Source organism: Colletes gigas, unplaced genomic scaffold, assembly GCF_013123115.1.
Source record: "Colletes gigas isolate AHSC1104 unplaced genomic scaffold, ASM1312311v1 Colletes_gigas_Sc00020, whole genome shotgun sequence".
Lineage (NCBI taxonomy): Eukaryota > Metazoa > Arthropoda > Insecta > Hymenoptera > Colletidae > Colletes > Colletes gigas.
In genome coordinates, this window is record NW_025106649.1 from 4,942,756 (window position 1) to 4,968,862 (window position 26,107).

At 34.1% G+C, this 26,107-nt stretch overlaps 2 protein-coding genes across 9 annotated transcripts; one reads left to right on the top strand and one right to left on the bottom strand.

Annotated features, from left to right (window-relative positions):
- Window positions 1–8,520: 8,520 nt before the first annotated feature.
- On the top strand, window positions 8,521–12,186 carry LOC122400782 (activating signal cointegrator 1). Of its 6 annotated transcripts, XM_043402436.1 has the most exons (11): window positions 9,090–9,111; window positions 9,242–9,309; window positions 9,372–9,484; window positions 9,559–9,677; window positions 9,869–9,971; window positions 10,040–10,310; window positions 10,932–11,244; window positions 11,319–11,482; window positions 11,561–11,682; window positions 11,775–11,966; window positions 12,055–12,186. In XM_043402436.1, the coding sequence occupies exons 2-11, from the start codon at window positions 9,242–9,244 to the stop codon at window positions 12,150–12,152; spliced, it is 1,563 nt and encodes a 520-aa protein (XP_043258371.1). In that variant the 5' UTR covers window positions 9,090–9,111; the 3' UTR covers window positions 12,153–12,186. The 6 variants fall into 6 exon arrangements, with proteins under 6 accessions (XP_043258374.1, XP_043258375.1, XP_043258373.1 ...); XM_043402439.1 differs by lacking the exons at window positions 9,090–9,111; window positions 9,242–9,309 and adding an exon at window positions 8,521–8,541; XM_043402440.1 differs by lacking the exons at window positions 9,090–9,111; window positions 9,242–9,309 and adding an exon at window positions 8,903–9,038.
- A 737-nt stretch (window positions 12,187–12,923) lies between these two features.
- Window positions 12,924–17,309, bottom strand: LOC122400749. Of its 3 annotated transcripts, XM_043402376.1 has the most exons (6): window positions 17,173–17,309; window positions 17,049–17,116; window positions 16,671–16,811; window positions 16,396–16,595; window positions 16,137–16,316; window positions 12,924–15,865 (listed from the first exon to the last, which is right to left on the bottom strand). In XM_043402376.1, the coding sequence occupies exons 3-6, from the start codon at window positions 16,801–16,803 to the stop codon at window positions 14,525–14,527; spliced, it is 1,854 nt and encodes a 617-aa protein (XP_043258311.1). In that variant the 5' UTR covers window positions 16,804–16,811; window positions 17,049–17,116; window positions 17,173–17,309; the 3' UTR covers window positions 12,924–14,524. The 3 variants fall into 3 exon arrangements, with proteins under 3 accessions (XP_043258311.1, XP_043258309.1, XP_043258310.1); XM_043402374.1 differs by having other exon boundaries at window positions 17,049–17,309; XM_043402375.1 differs by lacking the exons at window positions 17,049–17,116; window positions 17,173–17,309 and adding an exon at window positions 16,869–16,999.
- Between the last annotated feature and the right edge of the window lie 8,798 nt (window positions 17,310–26,107).

Here is a 26,107-nt window from a genome sequence, read left to right on the forward strand (position 1 = left end):
ATGTACGAAGTACATGAATCTGGATGGTACTTTTCACAAAAACAGTCAAAACATAAAAATTTCAAACACCACGTACATTTACTGAAAGTTTTGTTTTCACAGAAATAACAAAATTTTGTATTTAACTCTGATGGAAAGACCGCTTCATTTACATTGATAAAATGTGAACGATTTTCGGATAGTCGTACCTTGTAGCTCGTACTTTTTACCTTATACTTCAGGTAAAAAGGGATATAGCTGGGAAAAACAGTTTTATGACATTACCTGCTAACTTATGTTACTGTTCTACAATGAAACGCTATGTTTTGTACCTTTAAAAATATTCGACTATGTCCTTTTAAAATTTAAGATACAACCCATACTTTGTATTAAACTGGCAAACGGGATCACTTTTCCTTTGTTTCTAGTTAGTTCTATTTAGTTCGTCATAACCAATTGATACGGTTATCTCAAAACAATCGAGGAAAATCATTATTAATTAATTTCTGCAATTATTAATTCTACTGTTTTGTTTGTTATAAAAGTAAGTACTCTTCTTATTGAAAAATACCACAGCGTGCTCAATACTGGTAAAGAGTGGAATCTCATTTTAATTTATTAATTTTCAATCTTAAAGTATTTTGATTTTCAAAAATCGTATTAATAATATACATATGTGTGCTCATACATGGGAATAAAAAAAATTTCTTTTTTTTCAATAATTAAAATATGATCAGGAGGTCTTAAAACGTGTATTTCCGTAAAATAAATTTTACAAAATTTTTTTTTCATTATGGGTACTTTGCTTATGTGCGCCTACATAGGTCGGAAAGTAAAAATGCCTGGGCAGTCGAGAATCTCGGCTCGAGAATCCAAATCGTATGCCGTTGACGGGAGGTCGGATTTCAGTTGTTTAGAGCGAGAAGGCAAATGTGAGCCTTTCTCTCTCGACTCCCACGAGGCGATCCGAAATTACTTCGGGCAGCTTCGGAGAATCGAGAAAGAGGGCATGCGTCAGTTTGCCTTTGTCGACTTTCCGAAACTCCACGAGCTCACGTACGCGTATCTGGCATGTGTGCGTGTGCATCCGGCGGTGCTTTTCTGGCATCTCTGACCTACGTTCACGTGATAGCGTAACTGTTGCGGTCGCCGCCTGGCGCCGTGTAGCAGAAGCTCTGGGGGGCGCGAGGTTTAAATCAGATTACACGAATGTAATAGGAAAGGGAGACAAAGTGGAGTCCGCGCCAATTCTACGGTTTAAAAGTAGTTAGAGATTCTTTTAATGACTTCACTTCGGGTCATAGATTAGCCAATAATTTATTGGAGACGGATGTTTGGATAGTCGTGAGCTCCCCTTTGATCCCTTCTCCTAGGTGTGTAATTCCAGGAACTTGGGCCGTGCGCTATCGATTGCCGGAAACGAGCTGCGTGCAAAAGCCGATAACGGCCACGTGCCGCAGAGGACCGTTCTCGAGGGATCGGGGGGTGTGCCGAGGAACGCGCGTGCGAGAGTTTTGCGCCCGGCCCGAATAAAGGAAGGGACGATCTGGAGGGGCCTACGTGTGGGCTGGGCCTCGACCGGCCGGCAGAGCGACACTTGAATCCGGAGATCGAAAGTGAACGGACGTAACATTGAAACTTGAGCGAGATCCTACATGTATCAGTAGAATCGGCAAAGAGAGAAGCATTTTTGTATTAAGAGAGCGGGAGTGTACGACCGGGTTATAATAATTCCGGCGTAATCTGGTTGTTTTGTTTTATATTCCTTTATTAAGTTACAATTAAAGTTCTATTTACGTGTGTTAAAATCGTTGCATCCATTTATTATTTTCCTTATCTAGCGATCTCCGTTTGAAACTCCCGCGTCCAAGGAGCAGAGTGCCTTAGCACTCCACGGGCAGCGTTCCCCGCCGAATTCCCTACGAAGTTCGGAAATACGCCGCCGGACGCGCAACAGTATATAGTATTGTTACGTTATCACGTGAACGTAGGTTTAATGCACATAGCGCCACAACGGGAATTAATTGTAACCCGATTATTCACCGTCGAGTGCAGAGTCATGTAACTGCGTTTTAGTTAGGAGCGAAATTCCAAACGGACCAGCGTATTGTAATAAACAATACGATTGTATATTTTTCAACGTGGGCGATCAAGCTGGGGAAGGTAGAGAGAAAGGAAGGCACTTCTTTTCAGATACTTAGTTTATTTTCTAAAGGCCGCGTCGATTTCGAGGTTCCATCGTTCCTTTAGTTTATTGTTTAGTTATTACGGACCGTGACCGATTAGCTATTTCCCATAAGAGTTTCAATGGTCTTGACACGCAGCAGGGCCTCGCGACACTTCGCTTCGAGTTTCGTTTACTCTCATAAGGGTCATAAATTTTCTTAAGGGTTGCTTAGGCCGCTAGCCTCGTTTTCTCTCTCGACTCCCACGCTCTCTCTCACGCGCGCCCGCTCCAACATGGCCGCGTAACCTCCACCTCCACTCGGCTCGGGGGTGGATCATCGATCGAAGACGATCCGGATGGATGGGGCAAGGCACAAACCCCGATTGGACCAGGACAATCCAGAGGGAGGATCGAGGAATATTCCGGAGAAGGGATGAACACCGAGGACGACGAGAAGATTTCCGCGGAGGAACAGATCGATTTTGAAAGTCAACCGAGTTGTATCTAAAATCAAGACGAAGACGAATAAACTTTTACCAACCTTTTTCGAACATACTTAGTAGTTTTGATTTTTGCGCGCCTCGCCGAGCAGAGCGGTTCAGCGCTCCACGGGCACCAACCCACCGTCCTTTTTCCCTAAACCACGATCTCGGGACGCAACAAGAGGCCGGGACAGTGATGCCAGAAAAGCACCGTCGGGTGCACACGCACACATGCTAGATACGCGTACGTGAGCTCGTGGAGTTTCGGAAAGTCGACAAAGGCAAACTGACGCATGCCCTCTTTCTCGATTCTCCGAAGCTGCCCGAAGTAATTTCGGACCGCTTCGTGGAAGTCCAGAGAGAAAGGCTCACATTTGCCTTCTCGCTCTTAACAACTGAAATCCGACCTCCCGTCAACGGCATACGATTTGGATTCTCGAGCCGAGATTCTCGACTCCCAGGCATTTTTACTTTCCGACCTATGTAGGCGCACATAAGCAAAGTACCCATAATGAAAAAAAAATTTTGTAAAATTTATTTTACGGAAATACACGTTTTAAGAACTCCTGATCATATTTTAATTATTGAAAAAAAAGAAATTTTTTTTATTCCCATGTATGAGCACACATGTGTATATTATTAATACGATTGAATATAAATAGCTGAATGAATTTAAATGAAACTTTACATTTAAGTTTTATGTTCTCATTTCAAAGGCGTGTGGACGGATTCAAATACGTGAACACTAAACGTAACGATGTAATTATATTATTTAATATTTACTAACTATTTAACATAAAGAACATAAAAGAAAGACATAAAACGTAAACGTAAAACTGTGATTGCTCTCGACTAACGTTCGATACAGAGTGACGTTCCTGCAGTCAAAGTCGACCCTTCCTTATTCCTATCTTATAATAATGATCTAAACAAAACGCACGTTCGAGACGCAGTCTCTAAAACGTATTTCAGCTTAAACCTAAACACCTCACTCGATACCTACTCTAGCTTAGACTAAACACTCCTATCGACGCAAACGATAACGGTTCTCCTAGCCACGCATACACTCCTTACAGATTATACCTCTTGTTTCATAGTTGTTCCGATATATAGGCATAATGTATAAAAAATCTTTTAAATGTTTCATATAAATCTTAGGACGAATTAAATTTTATATAAAAAAAATTATATAAACTTTTTCTCTATCTTCTCTAGAAAAGAAAACATTAAATGAAATCTTATACATTACATGCTTACTTAAATCGCATTGAAAACGAATACCACAAATGTTTTAGAATAATGTGCAAAATGTGATTGCGATTTTCGCTAAGACAAATTGAAAACTCGTTTCTAACAAGGAAAAGTTGGAATGGTACCAGGTTTTGGGTTAGGTTTTACTTTGAGATATTATTAAAGTTATTACAGGTACTTATTTTCAGAAATAGAACTATGTTCACCACTAGTTAGCGTGTCGTGAGTGATGAGGTCTTTGCCTGCAAGTTCCGAACTTCTTCTGCTCTGCTGGTTCGAACCCTGCTTGAACTTTTTTTTTTTATTTTTTCAATCATACTTTAATCGTACACTAAATATGACATTATATTTTTGTCTGACCTTCGAATATTTTTTTTTAAAGTTAAATTTAACCGATTACATTTAACATATGTTATTTTCAATGTACGAAGTACATGAATCTGGATGGTACTTTTCACAAAAACAGTCAAAACATAAAAATTTCAAGCACCACGTACATTTACTGAAAGTTTTGTTTTCACAGAAATTACAAAATTTTGTATTTAACTCTGATGGAAAGGCCGCTTCATTTACATTGATAAAATGTGAACGATTTTCGGATAGTCGTACCTTGTAGCTCGTACTTTTTACCTTATACTTCAGGTAAAAAGGGATATAGCTGGGAAAAACAGTTTTATGACATTACCTGCTAACTTATGTTACTGTTCTACAATGAAACGCTATGTTTTGTACCTTTAAAAATATTCGACTATGTGCTTTTAAAATTTAAGATACAACCCATACTTTGTATTAAACTGGCAAACGGGATCACTTTTCCTTTGTTTCTAGTTAGTTCTATTTAGTTCGTCATAACCAATTGATACGGTTATTTCAAAACAATCGAGGAAAATCATTATTAATTAATTTCTGCAATTATTAATTCTACTGTTTTGTTTATGTTATAAAAGTAAGAACTCTTCTTATTGAAAAATATCACAGCGTGCACAATACTGGTAAAGAGTGGAATCTCATTTTAATTTATTAATTTTCAATCTTAAAGTATTTTGATTTTCAAAAATCGTATTAATAATATACATATGTGTGCTCATACATGGGAATAAAAAAAAATGTCTTTTTTTTCAATAATTAAAATATGATCAGGAGGTCTTAAAACGTGTATTTCCGTAAAATAAATTTTACAAAATTTTTTTTTCATTATGGGTACTTTGCTTATGTGCGCCTACATAGGTCGGAAAGTAAAAATGCCTGGCCAGTCAAGAATCCAAATCGTATGCCGTTGACGGGAGGTCGGATTTCAGTTGTTTAGAGCGAGAAGGCAAATGTGAGCCTTGCTCTCTCGACTCCCACGAGGCGATCCGAAATTACTTCGGGCAGCTTCGGAGAATCGAGAAAGAGGGCATGCGTCAGTTTGCCTTTGTCGACTTTCCGAAACTCCACGAGCTCACGTACGCGTATCTGGCATGTGTGCGTGTGCACCCGGCGGTGCTTTTCTGGCATCTCTGCTGGGATTTCAACCAAATTTGGCAGAGTTGTTGGGGCTGATGTCCAAACGCATTCTGTAAAATACTAGACGTTTATGGCCAGCCATTTTGTTAAAAAATGGCCTTAAAGTTTAAAATGTCGAAGTTGTCGGATCGACGTTTTTTTTTTTTAAATTGTAGGTCTCGAAGAGGGGAACACAAAAGTCCAATACATTTTTGCCGTAACATCAATAGTTTAAACAAAAATTTGAGTTTTTGTGACGGGATAAATGCATATGTACCATGTAGTTGGAGCGTATTTTCAGCAGTCATGGTAGCCGTAGAGTTAGTGTCGAGGAATTCGGGTCGGAAGAATGGGGTTCGTGTCCCCGGAACTAGAACATTTTGTTTTTTTTCTTTTCTTCGCTTATTTTTGAATTTTTATTTATTTTTAATTTTAATTTTTAATATCATGGAAAAAGATGGCTGTTACAAATAAATAAAATACTATTATGGTTATAAATGTTTATTTTCACACATACTTACAAACATATTCTCATATATATTTACATCTCACGTATAAATAAATACAAAAATTAGATATTTATTTCATACGGGTTTCGCAATGCATTGTATGATTTTTATCATAAAAACAGGAAAAACATAATGGTTTCATACACCAAGCGCATGTTATAAATGCTTGTTCTGTACAGCATTTTTTATTTCTTAGGTCATGTGGAAAACATACTTGATTCACGTTACAAAAGATTTCTTTTTTATGATTCGGAGGGGTGAGTTTAGACGCATACCATGCATATTTAATCATGTCGGTAAAAATTGGAGCAGATAATTGATAATGGATTATGGAATGTAATTTTATTATATCCTGTCTATTGGTTAATTCTCTGTTTTCGTGGATTAATGTTAGGGCGTTTTGGAGTCTTGAAAGAAAGTTCTTAACCTGTCTAAAAAAATACACGTCACACGGTTGGCAAATGGGTGTACATTTTGGTGGTACAGTATTGTCTCTATAGAAGCGACGCTCTCGGGGCTCAACGCTCGGCTATATCGTGGACGAGAAACGATTCTTGATACTTTGTTGACGCCTACTGGAGGCGGCGAGTATAGAAAAGAACAGCGAGCATATGACAAAGAGGGACTGAGCGGCCGAGCATCGCCGAATTTGCTATCGCTTCCTTCGCTTCGGGTCGGCTGTAATGAAACACAGGCGATGTTTATGCGAGCCTATACGAAATCGGTGTTCTAATTCTGACCTCTACCTCTCTTGGTAGAGGTCGCAGAATGAAATACTGATTCTGTATAGGCTCGCGTAAACATCGCCTGTGTTTCGATACAGCCGACGTGGAGCCACTTGAGCGATGCATGCCTTTGATTTCTTATTGCATTAGTAAATAGGACCTAAATTGTATATCGTATTTGGTGTCATTTTAATTAGAAAAGTGTCACGAATATGTTGATGAAGTTCGAAAAAAGGAAGAACAAAAATAAAGATAAATTTCGTTGTTGATTTAATATTGTATATGTACTAGTTAAATCGTGTCATAACTAAAGTACATATATGTATGTATCGCTCATTTACTGCAATAGTGATACGACTCAAAAAGATACAAACTTGCGAATTTGAACTGTTTAACCAACTTATTTTACTCTGAGTTCTCTTACGATTTCAGCAAATAAATGATAGGTCAATTAAATTACAATTCCTTTTTTCAGACGAGGATACACTTTAAAGAAAGGACAAATGTATATTATAATTTATGAAAAACAATAATAAAAATTATGTTGTACTTGATCTTAGTTAAATCAGAAAACTGTCACAGACATGTTAAAAGTTTTAAAACAAGAAAAGGAAAAATAAAAAATTTGACAATGCTCGACGACCGACCGTCAAACGGGCCGCTATCCTGGGGAACCGCCCATAGGAAGGCACACTCGCCGGTTCAACGAGTGCTGGGTTCTAACGGTACGCAGTGGGGATAAGTAGAGGGGATACGATATTTGTCTATATCGTGGACGAGTTCTGAGCTTATATAGAGAAAATACTGTATCACTTTTAACGTGCAGGTAGCCATATTTTTATCTTCCGGATCATAAAAGATCCTGTCATATAATGCTGGATTTGTTTGTCCACCCCACGAATCGATGACTAATAAGAATTTATTTGCTTTTACGTAAGGTTTTAATATATTTTCCAAAAATAATTGATAGGTATCAGATTGCAATTTCCCTGACTTTGTGCAAGTGACATGTACATTGCCTAATTCCTCTTCTTGTTTTCGAACATCTACTGCTACCCGTGGTCCAAAAAATGCTGTACAGAACAAGCATTTATAACATGCGCTTGGTGTATGAAACCATTATGTTTTTCCTGTTTTTATGATAAAAATCATACAATGCATTGCGAAACCCGTATGAAATAAATATCTAATTTTTGTATTTATTTATACGTGAGATGTAAATATATATGAGAATATGTTTGTAAGTATGTGTGAAAATAAACATTTATAACCATAATAGTATTTTATTTATTTGTAACAGCCATCTTTTTCCATGATATTAAAAATTAAAATTAAAAATAAATAAAAATTCAAAAATAAGCGAAGAAAAGAAAAAAAACAAAATGTTCTAGTTCCGGGGACACGAACCCCATTCTTCCGACCCGAATTCCTCGACACTAACTCTACGGCTACCATGACTGCTGAAAATACGCTCCAACTACACGGTACATATGCATTTATCCCGTCACAAAAACTCAAATTTTTGTTTAAACTATTGATGTTACGGCAAAAATGTATTGGACTTTTGTGTTCCCCTCTTCGAGACCTACAATTTAAAAAAAAAAAACGTCGATCCGACAACTTCGACATTTTAAACTTTAAGGCCATTTTTTAACAAAATGGCTGGCCATAAACGTCTAGTATTTTACAGAATGCGTTTGGACATCAGCCCCAACAACTCTGCCAAATTTGGTTGAAATCCCAGGTTGACAGGGTATGACCTCCCCTTGTTAGTAGTTTGATTTTTGCGCGTCTCACCGAGCAGAGCGGTTCAGCGCTCCACGGGCACCAACCCACCGTCGTTTTTCCCTAAACCGCGATCTCGGGACGTAACACTAGAATTTATTTAACATAATAATTTTAAATATAATGTTGGGACCAAACTTATATTACATGTTACCGAGGTCAAATAAATAAAAAAAGTTCATATAAACTTATATTCGAGAATGCTTTATTAAAAAGATATAAGGTTTTAAAGATATTTATGATTTATTATGACAAAATGATAAAAAATCTTCGAAAATTCCTCCCTATGCAAAAATGCAGGCTTCCATTCATTGAATTAGTGATTGTCGAACTCTTTCAAATATTCCATTTATATTCGAAATAATAATAAATATATTTTGAATACATTCCCAAAGTTGATCATCTGTTTCTATCGTATTTTTATAAACTCATTTGCATATAGTGTGTGATGAAATATCTCTTAGACACTAAAAAGACTGATAGTAAAGGTCTTAAGGCTGTAGGTCAAAACATGTAAACAATAATATTATTGATAATTTATAATATATATACGTTTCTGTACAACAAATTGTAAGAAGAATTTTTCCTATAAATCTTTGAACACTTATATTTTTTCAATAAAGCATTTTCGAACATTTCGCATGAACTTATACTGGTACGTGAAAACAAGTCTTAAGTATATAACCATGCCTTTACTTCTTTAGTTCTATGTTCTATCTTCTATGTAGGTAGGTACTTTATTGTGCAATTTACCCCATGTAGTAAACACGTTTACTTGAAAACTGCATATGTACATGCAACAATAACAGTTTTATATTGTTAATATAAGAAATAATATTTCTGAATAATTTAACAAAGATGAAGCAATGGATACACGAGAATCTATCTCGATTATTAACCTTTCCCGTTCCAGACAATATAACAGAGTAAGACAATTTGAATGTAATAAAAAAAATAAATTTATATCATTTGTCTTTTTACTTTTCAGATATATCATGGGAATACAAAATGAAAGGGACTTGGACGAGTATTTGCGATTTTTGTTGGATTGTAGTAATGTAAAACATAAGGAATTTATTACAGAATTAAAAAAACGTCAAGGTTTAGATTTTCTCATTTTGCTTAAATTGCCAAGGTATTTAATACTGTTTTACAATTTAATTATATTATTTTAGCATCAAACAAGGATCAAGGTGGATATAAAAAAATTAATGATACAGATAGTATACAAAGAAAACAGAATAATAAGAAGAAAGGCAAAATAAAAGGAAAAGAAAAACAGGAAAATAGACAGGTATATTAATATATTATTTTACTGTTTTTAATTAACCCTTTAACTACAAACAGCGTCCATAGGCATTCAGTTAATTAGTTGAGCATATTGCTCAAGGCATAAAAAAGTTTCCTATATACAGCTTGTGCTTGTGTTAAAATTGATTATAATCGAAGAGTTAAGAAATAATTAATTAGGCAATGTTGACTTAGTTACAGGAACATCCAAAGGTCGAGAAAATAGAAAAGAAAAAAACTAAATTTGTCAATCTATATTCGCAAGAAGGCAAAGACAGAACAACAATTTTATTGACAGGTAAATTACATATTTGAAAGTGACGATCATAAAGTTAAGAAGAAAATAATGTAGAAACATTTTATTAGGTAGACATAAATGTGACTGCGAAGCAAAAAGGCATTCATTGATTAATAATTGTCTCAACTGTGGAAGAATAGTTTGTATGCAAGAAGGAGCTGGCCCGTGCTTCTTCTGTGGAGAACTTGTGTGTTCTTCTAAAGATCAAACAATTCTTTCTAGCAAAACTAAACAAGCAGATCATTTATATAATAAATTAATGAATAAAAAGAAACCTGTTGAAGGTTTGGAAGAATCGTTAAAACAACGAGACAAGCTTCTTGAATATGATCGCAATAGGTATGTAATATATTTATATAGCAAATCTTGGATAACTGAAACATGGAACCAAAATCTTGCAGTTATAGAAACACGGTTAATTTTTAATTTTTGGAAAGGCACAAGCCAAGCTATAGTGTTCAGTTTTGTATCTTGCAGAACATAGAAAAGGACAGTGAATGATGGATAGGTAATAACACAATGTGAAACTTATTTTTTTATTAGTGGAACCTTTACCAATATATTTGTGAGGTTATATAATTTATATAATTTAACGAAGAACAATTAATATTAATAAGTAAATATTTTCCAAATTATATTGTGCTTAGTTTTATTTTGATCAGAAAAATCTCGAAAATATATAGATAAAAGTTCCATTTTAAAAAAGACAAAAGTAAACAAGCTTAATTTTGGCATTAGGTACTATTGTACATATTGTCTAATCGATATTTGAGTTTGTATCATGTTGCACTACACAGTCCATTTGACATTGAGCTTCGCGGCGTGACAAGGGTAGTCCATCTCACCAGCAAGAGATGACTACTGTTCACTTATCCAATTGACTCACAGTTATCCAAAATTTATAAGCTGTAATTTGTGAGATTTTGAGAAACAATAATAATTAATCATATTAATTTGCAGTACACAATGTACAAAAGTAATTGACGATGAATGTGATTATTATCAGACAAGTAATATCTGGTTAACAACCAAGCAAAGAGAAAAGTTACAACAATTACAGGAAGATATAAGCGAACGAAAGCATACATCACGTTTGAATAAAAGGGTGAATGTAACCTTTGATTTCACAGGTAGAGAAGTAATTCAAGAATATCCAGTCGATGATTTCAATGAATTTAATGAAGAACAGATTGAAGACATTCTTGAATCAGTGTCAGTCAGTGAACTTGAAAGAACCAATGTTTGCCCAGATATAGAATTTAGTCGCCCAATGGTGAGAATATTGCTGACATTATTATGTATCAGTATTAAGACTGTAATTAGTATTACAGAATCATTATTCTACAGTACATTGAATCAAATGAATGTGAACCAAGTACTAGAAAAGTGACGATTCCCTCTAAAATCAGAAATATTATTCAAGATAAAGAATATTTAGAAATGTCTGATGCAGGTTTATGTTTAAGCATGCATCAACCTTATGCATCTTTATTGGTTGCTGGAATAAAACTGTAAGACCCAGAATAATGTAATTTTTAAAATATATAGAACGATAATAAATAACTTTCAATATTCTATTGATGTTACAGTCATGAAGGTCGAACATGGTATACATCGCATAGAGGAAGATTATGGATCGCTTCAACTGCTAAACCAGCTACGACGGAAGAAATTTCGGAAGTAAAACACTTTTATCGTGTTTTAAAAGATGGTTAGGATAATAATAAATCTATGAACAGAAAAAATTAATTTCTTGTTTAGATATATACCTTACAATTATTTATTGTTAATAATATTTTTCAGAAAAAATCAACTTTCCTGACAATTATCCATCTGGATGTTTATTAGGTTGTGTAACGGTCACTGATGTTTTATCTCAAGAAGAATATAGAAAAGTTTATCCAAATGGAGAAAGTGACAGTCCATATGTTTTTATATGTGAAAATTGTTATTCATTACCAATTAAGTTCCCTATACAAGGAAAACATAAAATTTGTAAGTACCATCCCTAATATGCACTTACTACATTTATACCAATCTTGGAACAAGAATTTTTTCGAGTAATTTTGATTATTACTTACAGATAAGTTGGATCAAAAAATTCATCAAGCTGCTCTAAAGTTTTTAGAAAAAGTTACAAAACATACAAATAATTATAATGAAGCAGTTTTGAACACTTGAACACTAAAATGAAGTATTATTGTGTTATCTTCCAAAGCTATTATATTATTGTAATGCATATATTTTCCTGTGAGTAATAAATTTATTTTAATGTTGATTGTAATAATAATATTATCTGCAACAAAAAATTTTTTCAAAATTACAAAATAATAAAAGGTGCGTTTTCTTCATAATGTATATTAAATGTTATTTATTTGTACATAATAGAATATATTACAATGTACATATAGTTTGCGATATATTACAACAGCCATTATAAGAGTTAAATTTATATTACACTAAACATTTCTTTTTCTTATCCATTTATTTTTACGTGCAATCAATGAAAAAATATTAGCAGTTTTTTCTATTATGTTTAAAATATCAGACTTTCGTAAAAGTTAAAAGTAGATTTTAGTAAAGTTTTCTACATCAAAAAAGTCTATAAATTTGAAGTATAAAGGGAACAGTTTTCATTCAAATACAATATTATACATTTTATTGTTCTTATAAATTTTAAGTTTTATAGTTAAAAATGCTTTAAAAGCACAATAAAAATTTTATTCACAAGTCCATAATACAGTATAAATGATAAGGATTTAAAATTTTGATAAATAAATTAAAAATTTATACTTGGAGTTTTAAAATATATATGACTATCTATGATAATTTACACCATACTAAAAGTTTCAAAATTATAAAATTGACCATTTGCAATAAACTCAAGGAAGGAAAACCAAACTTTGTACGTATAAACTATTCAAAATATGAATATAAAATCATTGCATGCAATGAGATAACTCTCGATTGTAATAAATCGATCAATACATGAATACATAACTATGTACTGATCATAATATACATATACTTATACCGTTGCCTAAAGTAAACGTCTAAAGTAGAAATAAATTTCTCAAAACGTAATACAGATATTATTAAGTGATGAATCGATGCATTAGGAATGTATAAATAAATACCAAAGTATTTCATACGGCTTTTTGCATAGAATAAATAATTATTTGTTACAGTTTTTAAATCCAATATTTCAATTATATAAATATCAAGAGGATATTTAGATTCAAATGATACTTCCATTAATTCGAATACTGTGCAGTCTATCAATTATTATGTAATTTACATTTGTGATGTATACATACATAAGTATTGTATTTCTAAAATGATATTATCTAGATAACAACAAATTATTTAAATAATAAATATCCTTGAATTATATGTTTAAGACAACTTAATATTTTTACTCATATTCATATTCACAGTGTATATCAAATTTTAATTGGGGCATCTATGTGAAAATAATTACTTCACGACCAATGTCGTATAGACTAGTACTCGAAGATAAAAGTCATTGATTTGTTTCAATTGTTCTAGTAATTAATTTAAATAGAACACCATACAATTTTTAGTAATTATTTGTCAACCAATGAATCTTTTAATCAATTAATATCTTCTACTAATTTTTGTTGTAACATACTTTCAAAAATTGAAACATATTAATTAGTATTCAAATTAACAAACAAAGACAATTAAATAAAACCCTGTAAAATTCTTCAATTTCAGGAAAAACAAAAAAGCCATAAACATCTGTATAATGTTACGAAATACATATACGGTATACGATAACATCTTTTCTTCTAAATAACAATCCAACATGATTTTTTTTCTAAAATACAAGTTCTTATGAGTTCTTCATATGGATACAATACAGGCGTCGTAGAATAAATAGTTTTTATATAACTTTCAGTATTACAAACTATTTAGGCTATCAAATATAATCAATAATTCTTTATCCATTCATAATTTTTAGGTAAACACCCGAATATATTTAAATACTATATTGTCGAATCAAATCTACAAGTAAAGCCTGAACAAAATGCGAATTTAGTAATAATTTGATGCATTAAAATTGTATAATTATCTGTATGACTAATTTAATTAGATATTATATTCAATGAAAGATACTCAAGGAGTCAAATTTCTGTTTGATTTGATTCGACAAAAAATGGTATTCGCACATGCCCATTTTTACCCTTTTTCAAACAAGTAATAGGCCACCACAATACTAACACATCCATATCACAAATCTACTATACCCAAACAATTTTAAATAAATAATTTTATATCTTCATTATACATTTCAGACATTGTAAATTCGATTAATACAATACTCTTATCATTTTTTTTCTAGATAAAGTGATTGAGAAACTCTGTTACCATTTACATAAGCCACTAAATAGCATTATAAGTACTAACAGTTTTTCCAAACACCTTAGCATACATATTAGGACAGCACGAAGTATCCAGGCAATGTACTTACCATTTTTATTTATTTTATGTGGAATACGGTACGAGGATACTTATTTAAAATAATTTATCTAAATATAGGTAGGCGAATCTTTTAAACTGGCACCACAGACATCACAGATCGAAACATTCTTTTCATTTACTAGCGTACATTTTGGACACTCTTTTCCACCACTTGCTAATGGTTTATCCTCGTTACCTTTGTGCCTGGATTTCCCACACATTTCGCAGATTTCTCTCGATAAAGGATTAAGATACGTACAAGTAGCACAATTCCATTTATTTCCATCTCTTAATTCGTCCCCTTTTCTCGAGTGAGACAGCTCTAAATTTTTTAACGAATCTACAATTTTTGCAATTTGATCAGAGGATCGGTGAGAACGTTGAATGGGAAGTGTTTGACTACCGTGCTTTTTATCCTTATTGTGAGAGGATGAATGACCCTCGGGAGATGTATCGACACGATATCTGTTGGAATCCGTTAAATCGAAAGACGAGGACTTCTTTTTAAAAGGTAACGTATCATGATGATAGTGTCGACCGTTGGTCATAGACGAATCAATCTCATTCGCGTCGGTTCTTCCGTTTCTTCTTTTTTCAAAACGATACGTATTATATTTTTCATCGCTATCGCCTTGCTTTAATGATTTTTGTTTGCTCGTTCGAGAGTCGCATTCTCGTTTGTGCAAAATATCTTCTCGATCGCCAAGATCTTTCGAGTACCCCAGGCTTTCTAAATTTCTGTATACGAAATCCCAAGAATCGTAATCATTTCTGTCGGTAATTGATTTCGCAGACTTCGTGTCAACTTTCCCGTAATCGTAATGATCTCCGTCGCTGGATTGTTTCCTATAAAAATCTACTTCGTCCATGTCTGGTATTCGTGTTTTTCGATTATGCAGTTTATCATAATTCGCAACCGATACTGGCATATCGACCTCAATTAATCTGCCTGTTGGTACCCTCGTGTACGCCGGCATTGTAGTATAGAAAGGATTTGGGACACCGTTGAAATATTTGTTGCCATGTGGTAAACATCCATAGGCACTACATCGATTTACAAAGCCATGATCCATTGGTGGAAAATATCTATAGTTTCCGGGTATCGCGTTTGTGTCTTCAATGTATCTATAATCTGACTGACAAACTGGTAATGGCATATTATAATTGGAAGGCATTATGTGATAGGGAACTGACGGCGATGCTGTGTCTATGCACGTTGCTTGCGGATAGTGGTGGTCACTATAATTTTCTGATTTCGTGCGATTTTGATGCATCTTTTCAAGGAAACGATAATTCAATGCTCTGATTGCTTGCTCCGGTGTACCAACGTGATTTTCCCGAAATTCTAAAATCTCCAACCAAGAGACGATACAGTTCTGAGAAACACTCTCCCATATCTGCTTCAAAATCTGCATTTAAAACGAGAAATTCTTTATTTACGTTGCACTCAACGTAATTACGATATATTCATAGTTATTAACACATTCTTTGTAATGATCTTTTGATACTCATATTTTACAACACGGGTTAGTTATACTTTAGCAACATAAACTTTGCAATTAAAGTTTATAAAAATTATGGAGACATCCTCTTAGTATGTAACGAAGATTCAATGAGATATGACATGTACATAATGGTATACGATATAGAACATACATGAAATATATTAAATGACATTACCTGACATTCGACAAAGGCTACAATCGCATCCCTGCTAACACTGGATACTTTATCAGGATCAATAGGACCCTCTAAAGTGAGAATTCCTAACCCTGTATGTTTGTATCCCATTTGTTCAAACATTAATTCTGCTCCAATCAAATTTGCTTCCACTTCATGTTTGTAATATCCACTATAAGTCTAACATTACAAAAGAATAACTTAATTATACTGTTTCAAACGCTAAGAGAATTTTGCAAAAAATTATAAAAACATTAACCCTTAATGTTCTATATTCTTTCCTCCAAGGTTGAGCCAAAAGATTAGCAGCATATAAGGAAATAGCACTCCAGGCAGTTGTGGCTCTGTATCCACTAAAGTCTTGTAGTGTAGCTGCTGATCTATGCAATATATCTGCAGTTTCTTGAAATACATATTTGTTCTCGTTTGGTACAAGACAGAGGTATTCTTTAATGAAACCTAAAATATGTACAATTAAATGTATATACGTTGCATACTTTATAAACAATGAATCGTTTATGTGACAAAATCTACCTTCAAGTTTATGACGTTGTTGTAACTTCAATGGACTGTCATCTGTTTGTAAATAAACTAAATGACTTTGCTCTAATTTCATACTAATTTCTTGCAATCTGTCTTTACCTCTGATTGTTAAGTCATTAGCCATTTTTGTCACTGCAAAAACAAACACTTCTCGTCATTGTGCTTATTTTATTTTAAACATTTACTTACAACACAATTTAAATTATTTAACAAGAATAAAACACTCAAAGTAGGAATTTGATGTGCCAAATATAAGACACTAAAAGTTTAATGGATCAGTAACTTTGTTTAGAAATAACATAGGAGCAATATTAATAAATAGTAGGAACAAGGTAAAAGATGTCAGCTAGAAATAGATATCTTTCACACCTATTAGAAACCTCCTAGAAATGCAGCTTTAGATCAGATTCCTGATTCAAACTATGGCTAGCTCCAACCTAAAAATAAATCCTATATTTAGAAGCACCGCTACAGTGATTACTCCAGGAGCTACCATAATATGTTCTCTATTTGGAAGATGCTCCATCTTAAGTAAAAATGTCCATCGGGTTTTTGATTACGCTTTAAGAACATGTTACATCACTTCATAAACAGTAAATATTTTTCTCCGTAACTTTTTTCTTGGTTATGTTGTAGTTACGTCACAAGCATGAAACACGTAAGTATATCTAGAGACGCGGTAGCGTCTCGACGCCAAGTACATGAAAGACACCCTGTATACAAGATATCGATCGACTGTCGCTACCGCTATCCTTTACTCGTCGCCAGGCTATTCTGAAACTTATTTCAATAATATCTCATCACCCCTGCAATATTTTTTAAATTTAAAGGCATTTTTCTTATGTAAACCGCATATAAGCTTTCGAATAAGACCAATTCCAAAAAAATCGGTCCACGCATGCTAGAGATATCGTAATATCGTCTCATTGAAATTGTCAGAAATAGAGAAAATTTTTCTTCTTCAGTCGAAAATTTGTCGTCGTCGACATAATACGTATACACACACACCTATCAGTTTCGCACACATGTTTCGTTCGTCGACTCTCGGGATCATTGCGCTGTCGTCGACTCTTATAACGTACAATCATGCGTTAATGCGTCAACATTTGATCCAAATGTTTCGATCTAATCGACTGGAAGATTTTCCATGCATTCAGGATAAATAAATAATTAATACATGTGTATGAATACGAATTTGCAAATAATAGTACAATTAATCTTTGAAAAAAGAAGTGAGATCCCCTCAAAAACTTCAAAAAAGTAAAAAAATTACGCCAAGTACATCAAATCAAGTAAATCACAAAACATAGAAGATAATAATAATTACAAAATTCAAAAAAGATGTGAAATCAAAATGAGTTGCCAGTACATAAAGATGCTTTCCAACTACGCTTTAGATGACACAGCTACATATGCACAGCTAAAATTCCATTACCCATAATGGCTATTTATACAAAGAAAAAATGTATTAAATAATATTAAGCAGATATATTTTTATACAAATAAATATTTTAATACGAATAAATATTTTATTCAAAATACTTGGCGCTGCGCCCCGAATTGGTGTTGCTAAACTGAATAAACATGTATAAATTGGATCAATTTTTTTCGTTCTTGTGGGTGCGTTCGTAACTGTGTGTGTGCGTGTGCATATGCTACGTATTATATTAGAATTAAATATATGTAGAATAAATCTGACTGCGTTTCTAATATATGTATGTATATGTTTATGTATTTTAGATTGTAAGGGAGTAATTGTAAATTATTAATACTAATTGTAAGACAATTAACATTTTTTCGGTTTCGCAGCGCCAAGTATTTTGAATAAAATATTTATTCGTATTAAAATATTTATTTGTATAAAAATATATCTGCTTAATATTATTTAATACATTTTTTCTTTGTATAAATAGCCATTATGGGTAATGGAATTTTAGTTGTGCATATGTAGCTGTGTCATCTAAAGCGTAGTTGGAAAGCATCTTTATGTACTGGCAACTCATTTTGATTTCACATCTTTTTTTAATTTTGTAATTATTATTATCTTCTATGTTTTGTGATTTACTTGATTTGATGTACTTGGCGTAATTTTTTTACTTTTTTGAAGTTTTTGAGGGGATTACAGATCTACCTTAGACGTCAGAGATATATTTTAATCTTAAAGTTGTTACTTTTTCTACTGTTTATAAAATCAATTTGATCTTGTCATCATAATATCGAAAATAGTTTGTAAATTCATACTATTTTAATAATGTATACAAACACATGCGTACTGCATATAATTTGTATTTGTAAATAATTAAGGTACATTTGGTTTGAGTGCTTTGCAAGCATTTAAGCGCGCTTAAGCTTGAACTGTTTGAAGTTGTTCGGTTTGATTTTAAGCGCTCACGCTTGTTTATTATAGATTTATTGTTAATTTACACCAATTAAAATAAGCTTCCAAATAGCGGAATAGCACTGAAAACATCACATTTTACCAATTACAACAATTTTTTGAATTTCTGATACTCTCTTTAATGTTCACGACAATACCCATGAGCACAGCCGACTCTAGTACTTACTAGCCGTGCTATGGAACGTGGCAACACCGCTCATGTGCGGATCGGGAGTAGTGTGGCCAGATCTGACATAATTGAGTGCATCGAAATCGACAACAGTGACGACGAACTTCCTTAGCGTCTAACGGAATGGTGGGGATAGCAGGCATACGCTACCGCACGAGCCACGTGTACGTGAGCTCGGCACTTCGCACAACTTCGGCAAATCGATAAAGAACGCTAGTGTGAGCCTTTCCTTCTTGCTCTTGTAAAAGACAAAACAACTGAAATACGACCTCGCGATAATCGGCATACAATTCCAAGTCTCGACTGCCCCAGCATTTTTACTTTCCGACCTATATGTAAGGTATAAGGAAATTTATAAAGTATCATAATGAAAAAAAATTTTGAAATTTTTTTTTAGCGGAAATACACGTTTTGGGACCCCCTGATCATATTGTGACTATTGAAAAAAACGATATTTTTTTTTGTTCCTATGCTATTAACATGAATGCATTAAACGGCTGAATGAATTTCAATGAAACTTAACATTTAAGTTTTATGTTCTCGTTTTAAGGTCTCATTATATTTTAAGCGTGATCAGTTCCCATATAATGATGATTATACGTCTGTAGTTTTATAATTATTTCGATACATATACATCATTTGTAACAAATTTTTAAAGCGATTTATATAAATCTTAAGAAGGATTAAGATCAAATATACTTTTCTCCTATCTTTCCTAGACAGGAAAAATTAAACGAAATCTTATGCCTTGCATACCTACCTAAACCACATAAAAAACGTATTCCACAAATATTTTAGAATAATGTTGTTCAAAGCAGTCTTACTCGTAAAGGGTTAATTAAGGGTTAATTAAAATGAAAAACCACTCTTAGCCAGTACCGTGCACGCTACAGAAATAGATTACTACTGACTTTTCCCACTATGTTTTTTAATAACCGTATCAAATTGTTACACACAATCAAATGTTATATATTTGACTTAACTTTACATAACAAAATAATTGTAACGATAGGTAAAACAATAATGTGCACGCTACCGTTCAATGGAAACCACGGGAAGGTGGTGGTCACTTCCATCAGGAGGGAAATGTAAAAAATTGTTATTTCTTTGTAACATTATCACATGCCATATATTAGAACGTCTATATTCTTCTTTCCTTTTTTTTTGATTCCCCTCTAAATTCATTTCTGCAAAATGAAATATATTAAATTGACGTCTATATACTGCTATTCATTCAACAGAACTTTATTTCTTATTATTGCCTTTTAAAAACCTATGGGAACTGGGCTATACAGGGTGTTCGGCCACCTCTAGCAAAAATTTTAATGAGCGATAGTAGAGGCCAAAATAAGACGAAAATCAAGAATACTAATTTGTTGATGGAGGCTTCGTTGCAAAGTTATTAACATTTCAAGTTCCGCCTGTAGAATGACAACCCGCTAAACAGCTGCGTTCGTGCGGACGGTTGCGGCAGGCCAGTGCTAGTGGTTCTCACGCAGCATAAAAAATTCTGCTTACCGACATTATCGACAGCCTTAGATTTTTGTCCACTTATGGGAATGCGAACACCTTACGTTGAATAAGATTCAACCTGTCTTATGAAAATCCAGAAGGGCATATCAAAACTCGTCCGACGAGATTTTCACAGAGAAAGGGTGAATGCCAGTTCCAATACACAATGTTGTGAACAAAAATCACCCACATGCGATTATACACGCCCCACGATTGTCCACAGTGTCCACAAGTATCCACAAATAATCCTTTCAGGCACTAACCACTATGCAATTAAATAAACACGTACCGCGATTATGTTATTCGTGAATGTCTACGTGTACGTGTATCACGATTCTTCCGAGTTACTTACGAATAAAACTGTTATTAATTTTTCAAATACACTTCAATTTAAAAATGTAAAAAGGAATCGCAGGATAAATGAAATTTTCGCATCGATTTACGTTCACGGCGAAGAATGTAACAATACTAGCAGCTGACTGTGCCATCGATCGACGAGGTTCAGAGAAACATATGCCGAACAGGCCCCGATTCTACGTCACTCGCCTCGCTTATCTCTCTCACACACAGCGGAGACAAAGGGCAGCATCGGCACGTGTTCGGCCAGCTAGTCAGTCGTAAAACAGTATCAGTCAAGCTAGTTCACGCGACACATTTCAGTTATGTATTAAGTAGCATGTAAGAAATACAGTGATATAAACAATCAGCGAATACTTATTAAATTCCTGTTTACATTTTTAAATTGAAGTGTATTTGAAAAATTAATAACAGTTTTATTCGTAAGTAACTCGGAAGAATCGTGATACACGTACACGTAGACATTCACGAATAACATAATCGCGGTACGTGTTTATTTAATTGCATAGTGGTTAGTGCCTGAAAGGATTATTTGTGGATACTTGTGGACACTGTGGACAATCGTGGGGCGTGTATAATCGCATGTGGGTGATTTTTGTTCACAACATTGTGTATTGGAACTGGCATTCACCCTTTCTCTGTGAAAATCTCGTCGGACGAGTTTTGATATGCCCTTCTGGATTTTCATAAGACAGGTTGAATCTTATTCAACGTAAGGTGTTCGCATTCCCATAAGTGGACAAAAATCTAAGGCTGTCGATAATGTCGGTAAGCAGAATTTTTCATGCTGCGTGAGAACCACTAGCACTCGCCTGCCGCAACCGTCCGCGCGAACCAGCTGTTTAGCGGATTGTCATTCTACAGGCGGAACTTTAAATGTTAATAACTTTGCAACGAAGCCTCCATCAACAAATTAGTATTCTTGATTTTCGTCTTATTTTGGCCTCTACTATCGCTCATTAAAATTTTTGCTAGAGGTGGCCGAACACCCTGTATATATCTACGTCCTTTCTTCGTCCGAGGATTTCAACGGCCCATCGATGCGCGAGCAGTATAAACAAAACACTATCCCCACGTGCTCGAGCCACTGCTGTTTCTCTTGAGTCAGTTGAATTCGGTCGACGAGGACGAACATCAGGAGAAATTTAAAGGTACGTGCCGTAGGTCATTCTGAGACATTTAAATTGAAAAAAAGCTTTCGCGTAGGTATTCTGTAATTTTCTGTTCTTTCGCTTTTCTGCTCTTATATCATGGAAACGGATGTGAAATCGAAGAATAAGTGTAAGCGCGGTTTTTTATCTTCATGGATAAATGATCATAGATTTAAATCATGGATACGTGCAGTACCCCATGATCGAAGTCGTTTTTATTGTACTTTATGCAATAAGTCTTATTCTTGCGGTTCCTCAAACGTGTATAGACACGGAGAATCTGGGTGTCATAAAAAAAATAGTACTTCTAAAAGGACTTTTATGCCTCAATGGCTTGAGAATGATTATTTCAAGCCATGGTTGCATAAAGTCGACGGCGACCCTTATTCATGGTTCTGTTCGGTTTGCAACAAACAATTTTCATGTCGATTATCGACGATTTATAATCATGCAGATTCTCAGTGTCACATTGAGAATTATAAAAAGAGTAACGATAACGCAGACAATTTGAATAATAATTTTACGACGCAATCCGAAGAATCGCCTCTGTCGTTGGATGAAAGGATAAAATCCGCGGAAATCAAATTTGCCAAATTAATAGCCGAAAAAAATATTCCGTATCGAACCGCAGAGACGATTCTTTAAGTTTTCAAAGACATTGGGCAAGATCCTGATGTCTTGAAACATATGTCATTCGGTCGAACAAAGTGTTCAAATATTATATCAAACGTTTTGTATCCTTTAGAAACAAAACGTATTTCTAGTGTTTTACAAAACACTAAATTTTCTATTTATATTGACGAAACATCCGACTCGACCAACGAGAAATGGATGACGTTTCTTGTTCGTTATGTTGCACCCGAGACTTTGGATGTTCGAACGGAATTGGTAGAATTATTACATCTTGATGCCAGAAATTGTGGCGCAGATAATTTATTTAAAACATTTGAAATTGCCATGATAGAAAGAGAAATTCCGTTCGAAAATATTGTCGCGTTGTCATGTGACAACGCTGCTGCTGTCATGACAGGGCGACACTCGTCCTTTATGACAAAGCTTGCAACAAAATGCAGGGACAAATTTTTGACTGTCCGCTGTCCGTGTCATCTGTCTGCAATAGTAGTGCGCGAAGCGTGCAATACCATTCCAGACATATGCGAGGAGTTGTTACGAAAAGTAGCAACTTCATATACAGTAGTCCCAAACGTTCGGCTATATTCCGCGAATTTCAGCAATGTTTTCAAACAACCGACAGAAAAATTTTAAAATTGTGTTCTACGCGATGGTTATCGCATTATACATCCGTAGTTACACTTTTAGAGAATTGGGACTCTGTATTGCTTTTTTGCAAGAATTGACAATAAGCGAGAAATCAGAATCCGGGGAACGTCTGTTAATCTCGATGCAAAATCCAGAGGCCAAAGCATATCTTTATTTTCTAAATTACGCTCTTGAGTTTTTTTATAGCATTTTCTTTCAAACTCAAGAGACAAGAATTCATTTGCTTCAAAAGACTGCGGCAGAACTTCTATGCGATATATTACGCAATTTTCTGAAACCGCAGCTTTTGAAACACATGGATTTAGTAAGAATGATGAATTTTTCTGTAGTCGAAAATCAACTCCCATTTAATAGTATAAATTTAGGAACAGAGTGTCTTAATTTTCTGCATCAACTGAATGCAGAAGGCAAGTCCAACATCGTAGAAACCGTAAGGAAAAATTGTTTAATGTTTTATATTACAGCTGCAAATGAAATTCGTCATCGATTGGCAATCGATGACGAATTTCTTAGCAAGTTGTATGTTTTTGAACCCACTTTTATATTAAATGATACAAATAGAGACATTTCCTTCAGAAATGTTCTCTTAATCGCTAAGAAATTCGGCGGTTTCGACGAAGAAGGACTGCAAACAGAATGGTCAGTATTGCTTTTGGAATTTACAACGAAAGGTAGACAGACGCTTATCGAGATGAAATTCGATGGTTTCTGGAAAACAATTTTATTAACGCGAAATTTGGGCTATAAAATTAAATTTCCTGAATTGATGAAATTAGTAAATACAATTAGATCACTTCCAAAATCCAATGCCGATGCAGAAAGATTGTTTTCCATGTTACCTGACATAAAAACAAAGAAACGGAATAAACTTTCTTCGGCCAGCGTCAACTCTATTTGCGTTGTGAAATCTTCGTTAAAGGCGCAGAGGGAAAACTCTCAACCCATGGAGGTAGATGACGATCATCTAGCTCTATTGTATTCCAAAAATTTATATCATAGATTTGCTAAGAAGCAAAAGTGTAATTTAAGATTAAACGCAACATATGACAATAACTTTGAGAATTTTCCCGCTACGTCATATGACGAAAATTAAGGTACCGATTTACTACAAAGCTTTTCTCTAGAGAGATTTTTCTCTCCAGAGAAAAGCTCTTTAGTAAATTCGTACTATTAGGCTGCAATGATAGTATAAACGTTTTCATGCGACGTCGCGGTAGACTGGTCTTGTTACGTCAACGGTACCGCGACGTAGGCGCAACAAGGTGTGATGCATGTACATATGTGCCATAACGTCACGCGAAAGCGCTTACACTGCAACCGCAGTCTTGTTAGTGATGTCCAAAATATTTTTTTTTGGACATCGCTAATATGTAAATAGCCGTTCAATTTGTCTCGCGTTGTTACTTTTTTTACGTATTTCGCTTGCTGTAAATACTATTCTGCTTGCTCTAACTATCATTTTTTTTCTTCATTTATTTGCTTATATTTTGCCGTATATTTTTAGTTAGTGAAATTGCTTGCTGTAGATAGTGTGGCTATGACATAGAATGTCGCGCCTTGTTACACTTACGTCACAGTACCGTAAGAGCAACAATGCACGACATAACGTGCCAGCTTAATCGCAAACGTCCTATCCCGACATCCCATCCTTTGGAAATGTAAACAATTATATAATTTTTCCATTTTTATGGCTCGTGTGTATATTAATAAAAATTAATGCATTCACGAGTTAATTTTTCATTATATTGTAATTTCATTACATTAATAAAAACATTTTAATATACGGCATGTGATAATGTTACAAAGAAATAACAATTTTTTACATTTCCTTCCTGATGGAAGTGACCACCACCTTCCCGTGGTTTCCATTGAACGGTAGCGTGCACGTTATTGTTTTACCTATCGTTACAATTATTTTGTTATGTAAAGTTAAGTCAAATATATAACATTTGATTGTGTGTAACAATTTGATACGGTTATTAAAAAACATAGTGGGAAAAGTCAGTAGTAATCTATTTCTGTAGCGTGCACGGTACTGGCTAAGAGTGGTTTTTCATTTTAATTAACCCTTAATTAACCCTTTACGAGTAAGACTGCTTTGAACAACATTATTCTAAAATATTTGTGGAATACGTTTTTAATGTGGTTTAGGTAGGTATGCAATGCATAAGATTTCGTTTAATTTTTCCTTTCTAGAAAAGATAGGAGAAAAGTATATTTGATCTTAATCCTTCTTAAGATTTATATAAATCGCTTTAAAAATTTGTTACAAATGATGTATATGTATCGAAATAATTATAAAACTAAAAACGTATAATCATCATTATATGGGAGCTGATCACGCTCAAAATCTAATGAGACCTTGAAACGAGAACATAAAACTTAAATGTTAAGTTTCATTGAAATTCGTTCAGCCGTTTAGATGCAATCATGTCAATAGCATAGGAACAAAAAAAAAATATGTTTTTTTGTAGTAGTCACAATATGATGAGGGGGTCCTAAAACGTGTATTTCCGCTAAAAAAAAATTTCGAAATTTTTTTTCCATTATGATACTTTAT

Coding starts and splice junctions, on each gene's coding strand:
- LOC122400749 (XM_043402376.1), bottom strand. CDS start 16,803: ATGGCTAATGACTTAACAATCAGAGGTAAAGACAGATTGCAAGAAATT. Junction 16,596..16,670: donor ACAACGTCATAAACTTGAAG/GTAGATTTTGTC, acceptor TACATATTTTAG/GTTTCATTAAAGAATACCTC. Junction 16,317..16,395: donor AAGAATATAGAACATTAAGG/GTTAATGTTTTT, acceptor TTGTAATGTTAG/ACTTATAGTGGATATTACAA.
- LOC122400782 (XM_043402436.1), top strand. CDS start 9,242: ATGAAGCAATGGATACACGAGAATCTATCTCGATTATTAACCTTTCCC. Junction 9,972..10,039: donor AACAACAATTTTATTGACAG/GTAAATTACATA, acceptor ACATTTTATTAG/GTAGACATAAATGTGACTGC. Junction 10,311..10,931: donor CTTGAATATGATCGCAATAG/GTATGTAATATA, acceptor ATTAATTTGCAG/TACACAATGTACAAAAGTAA.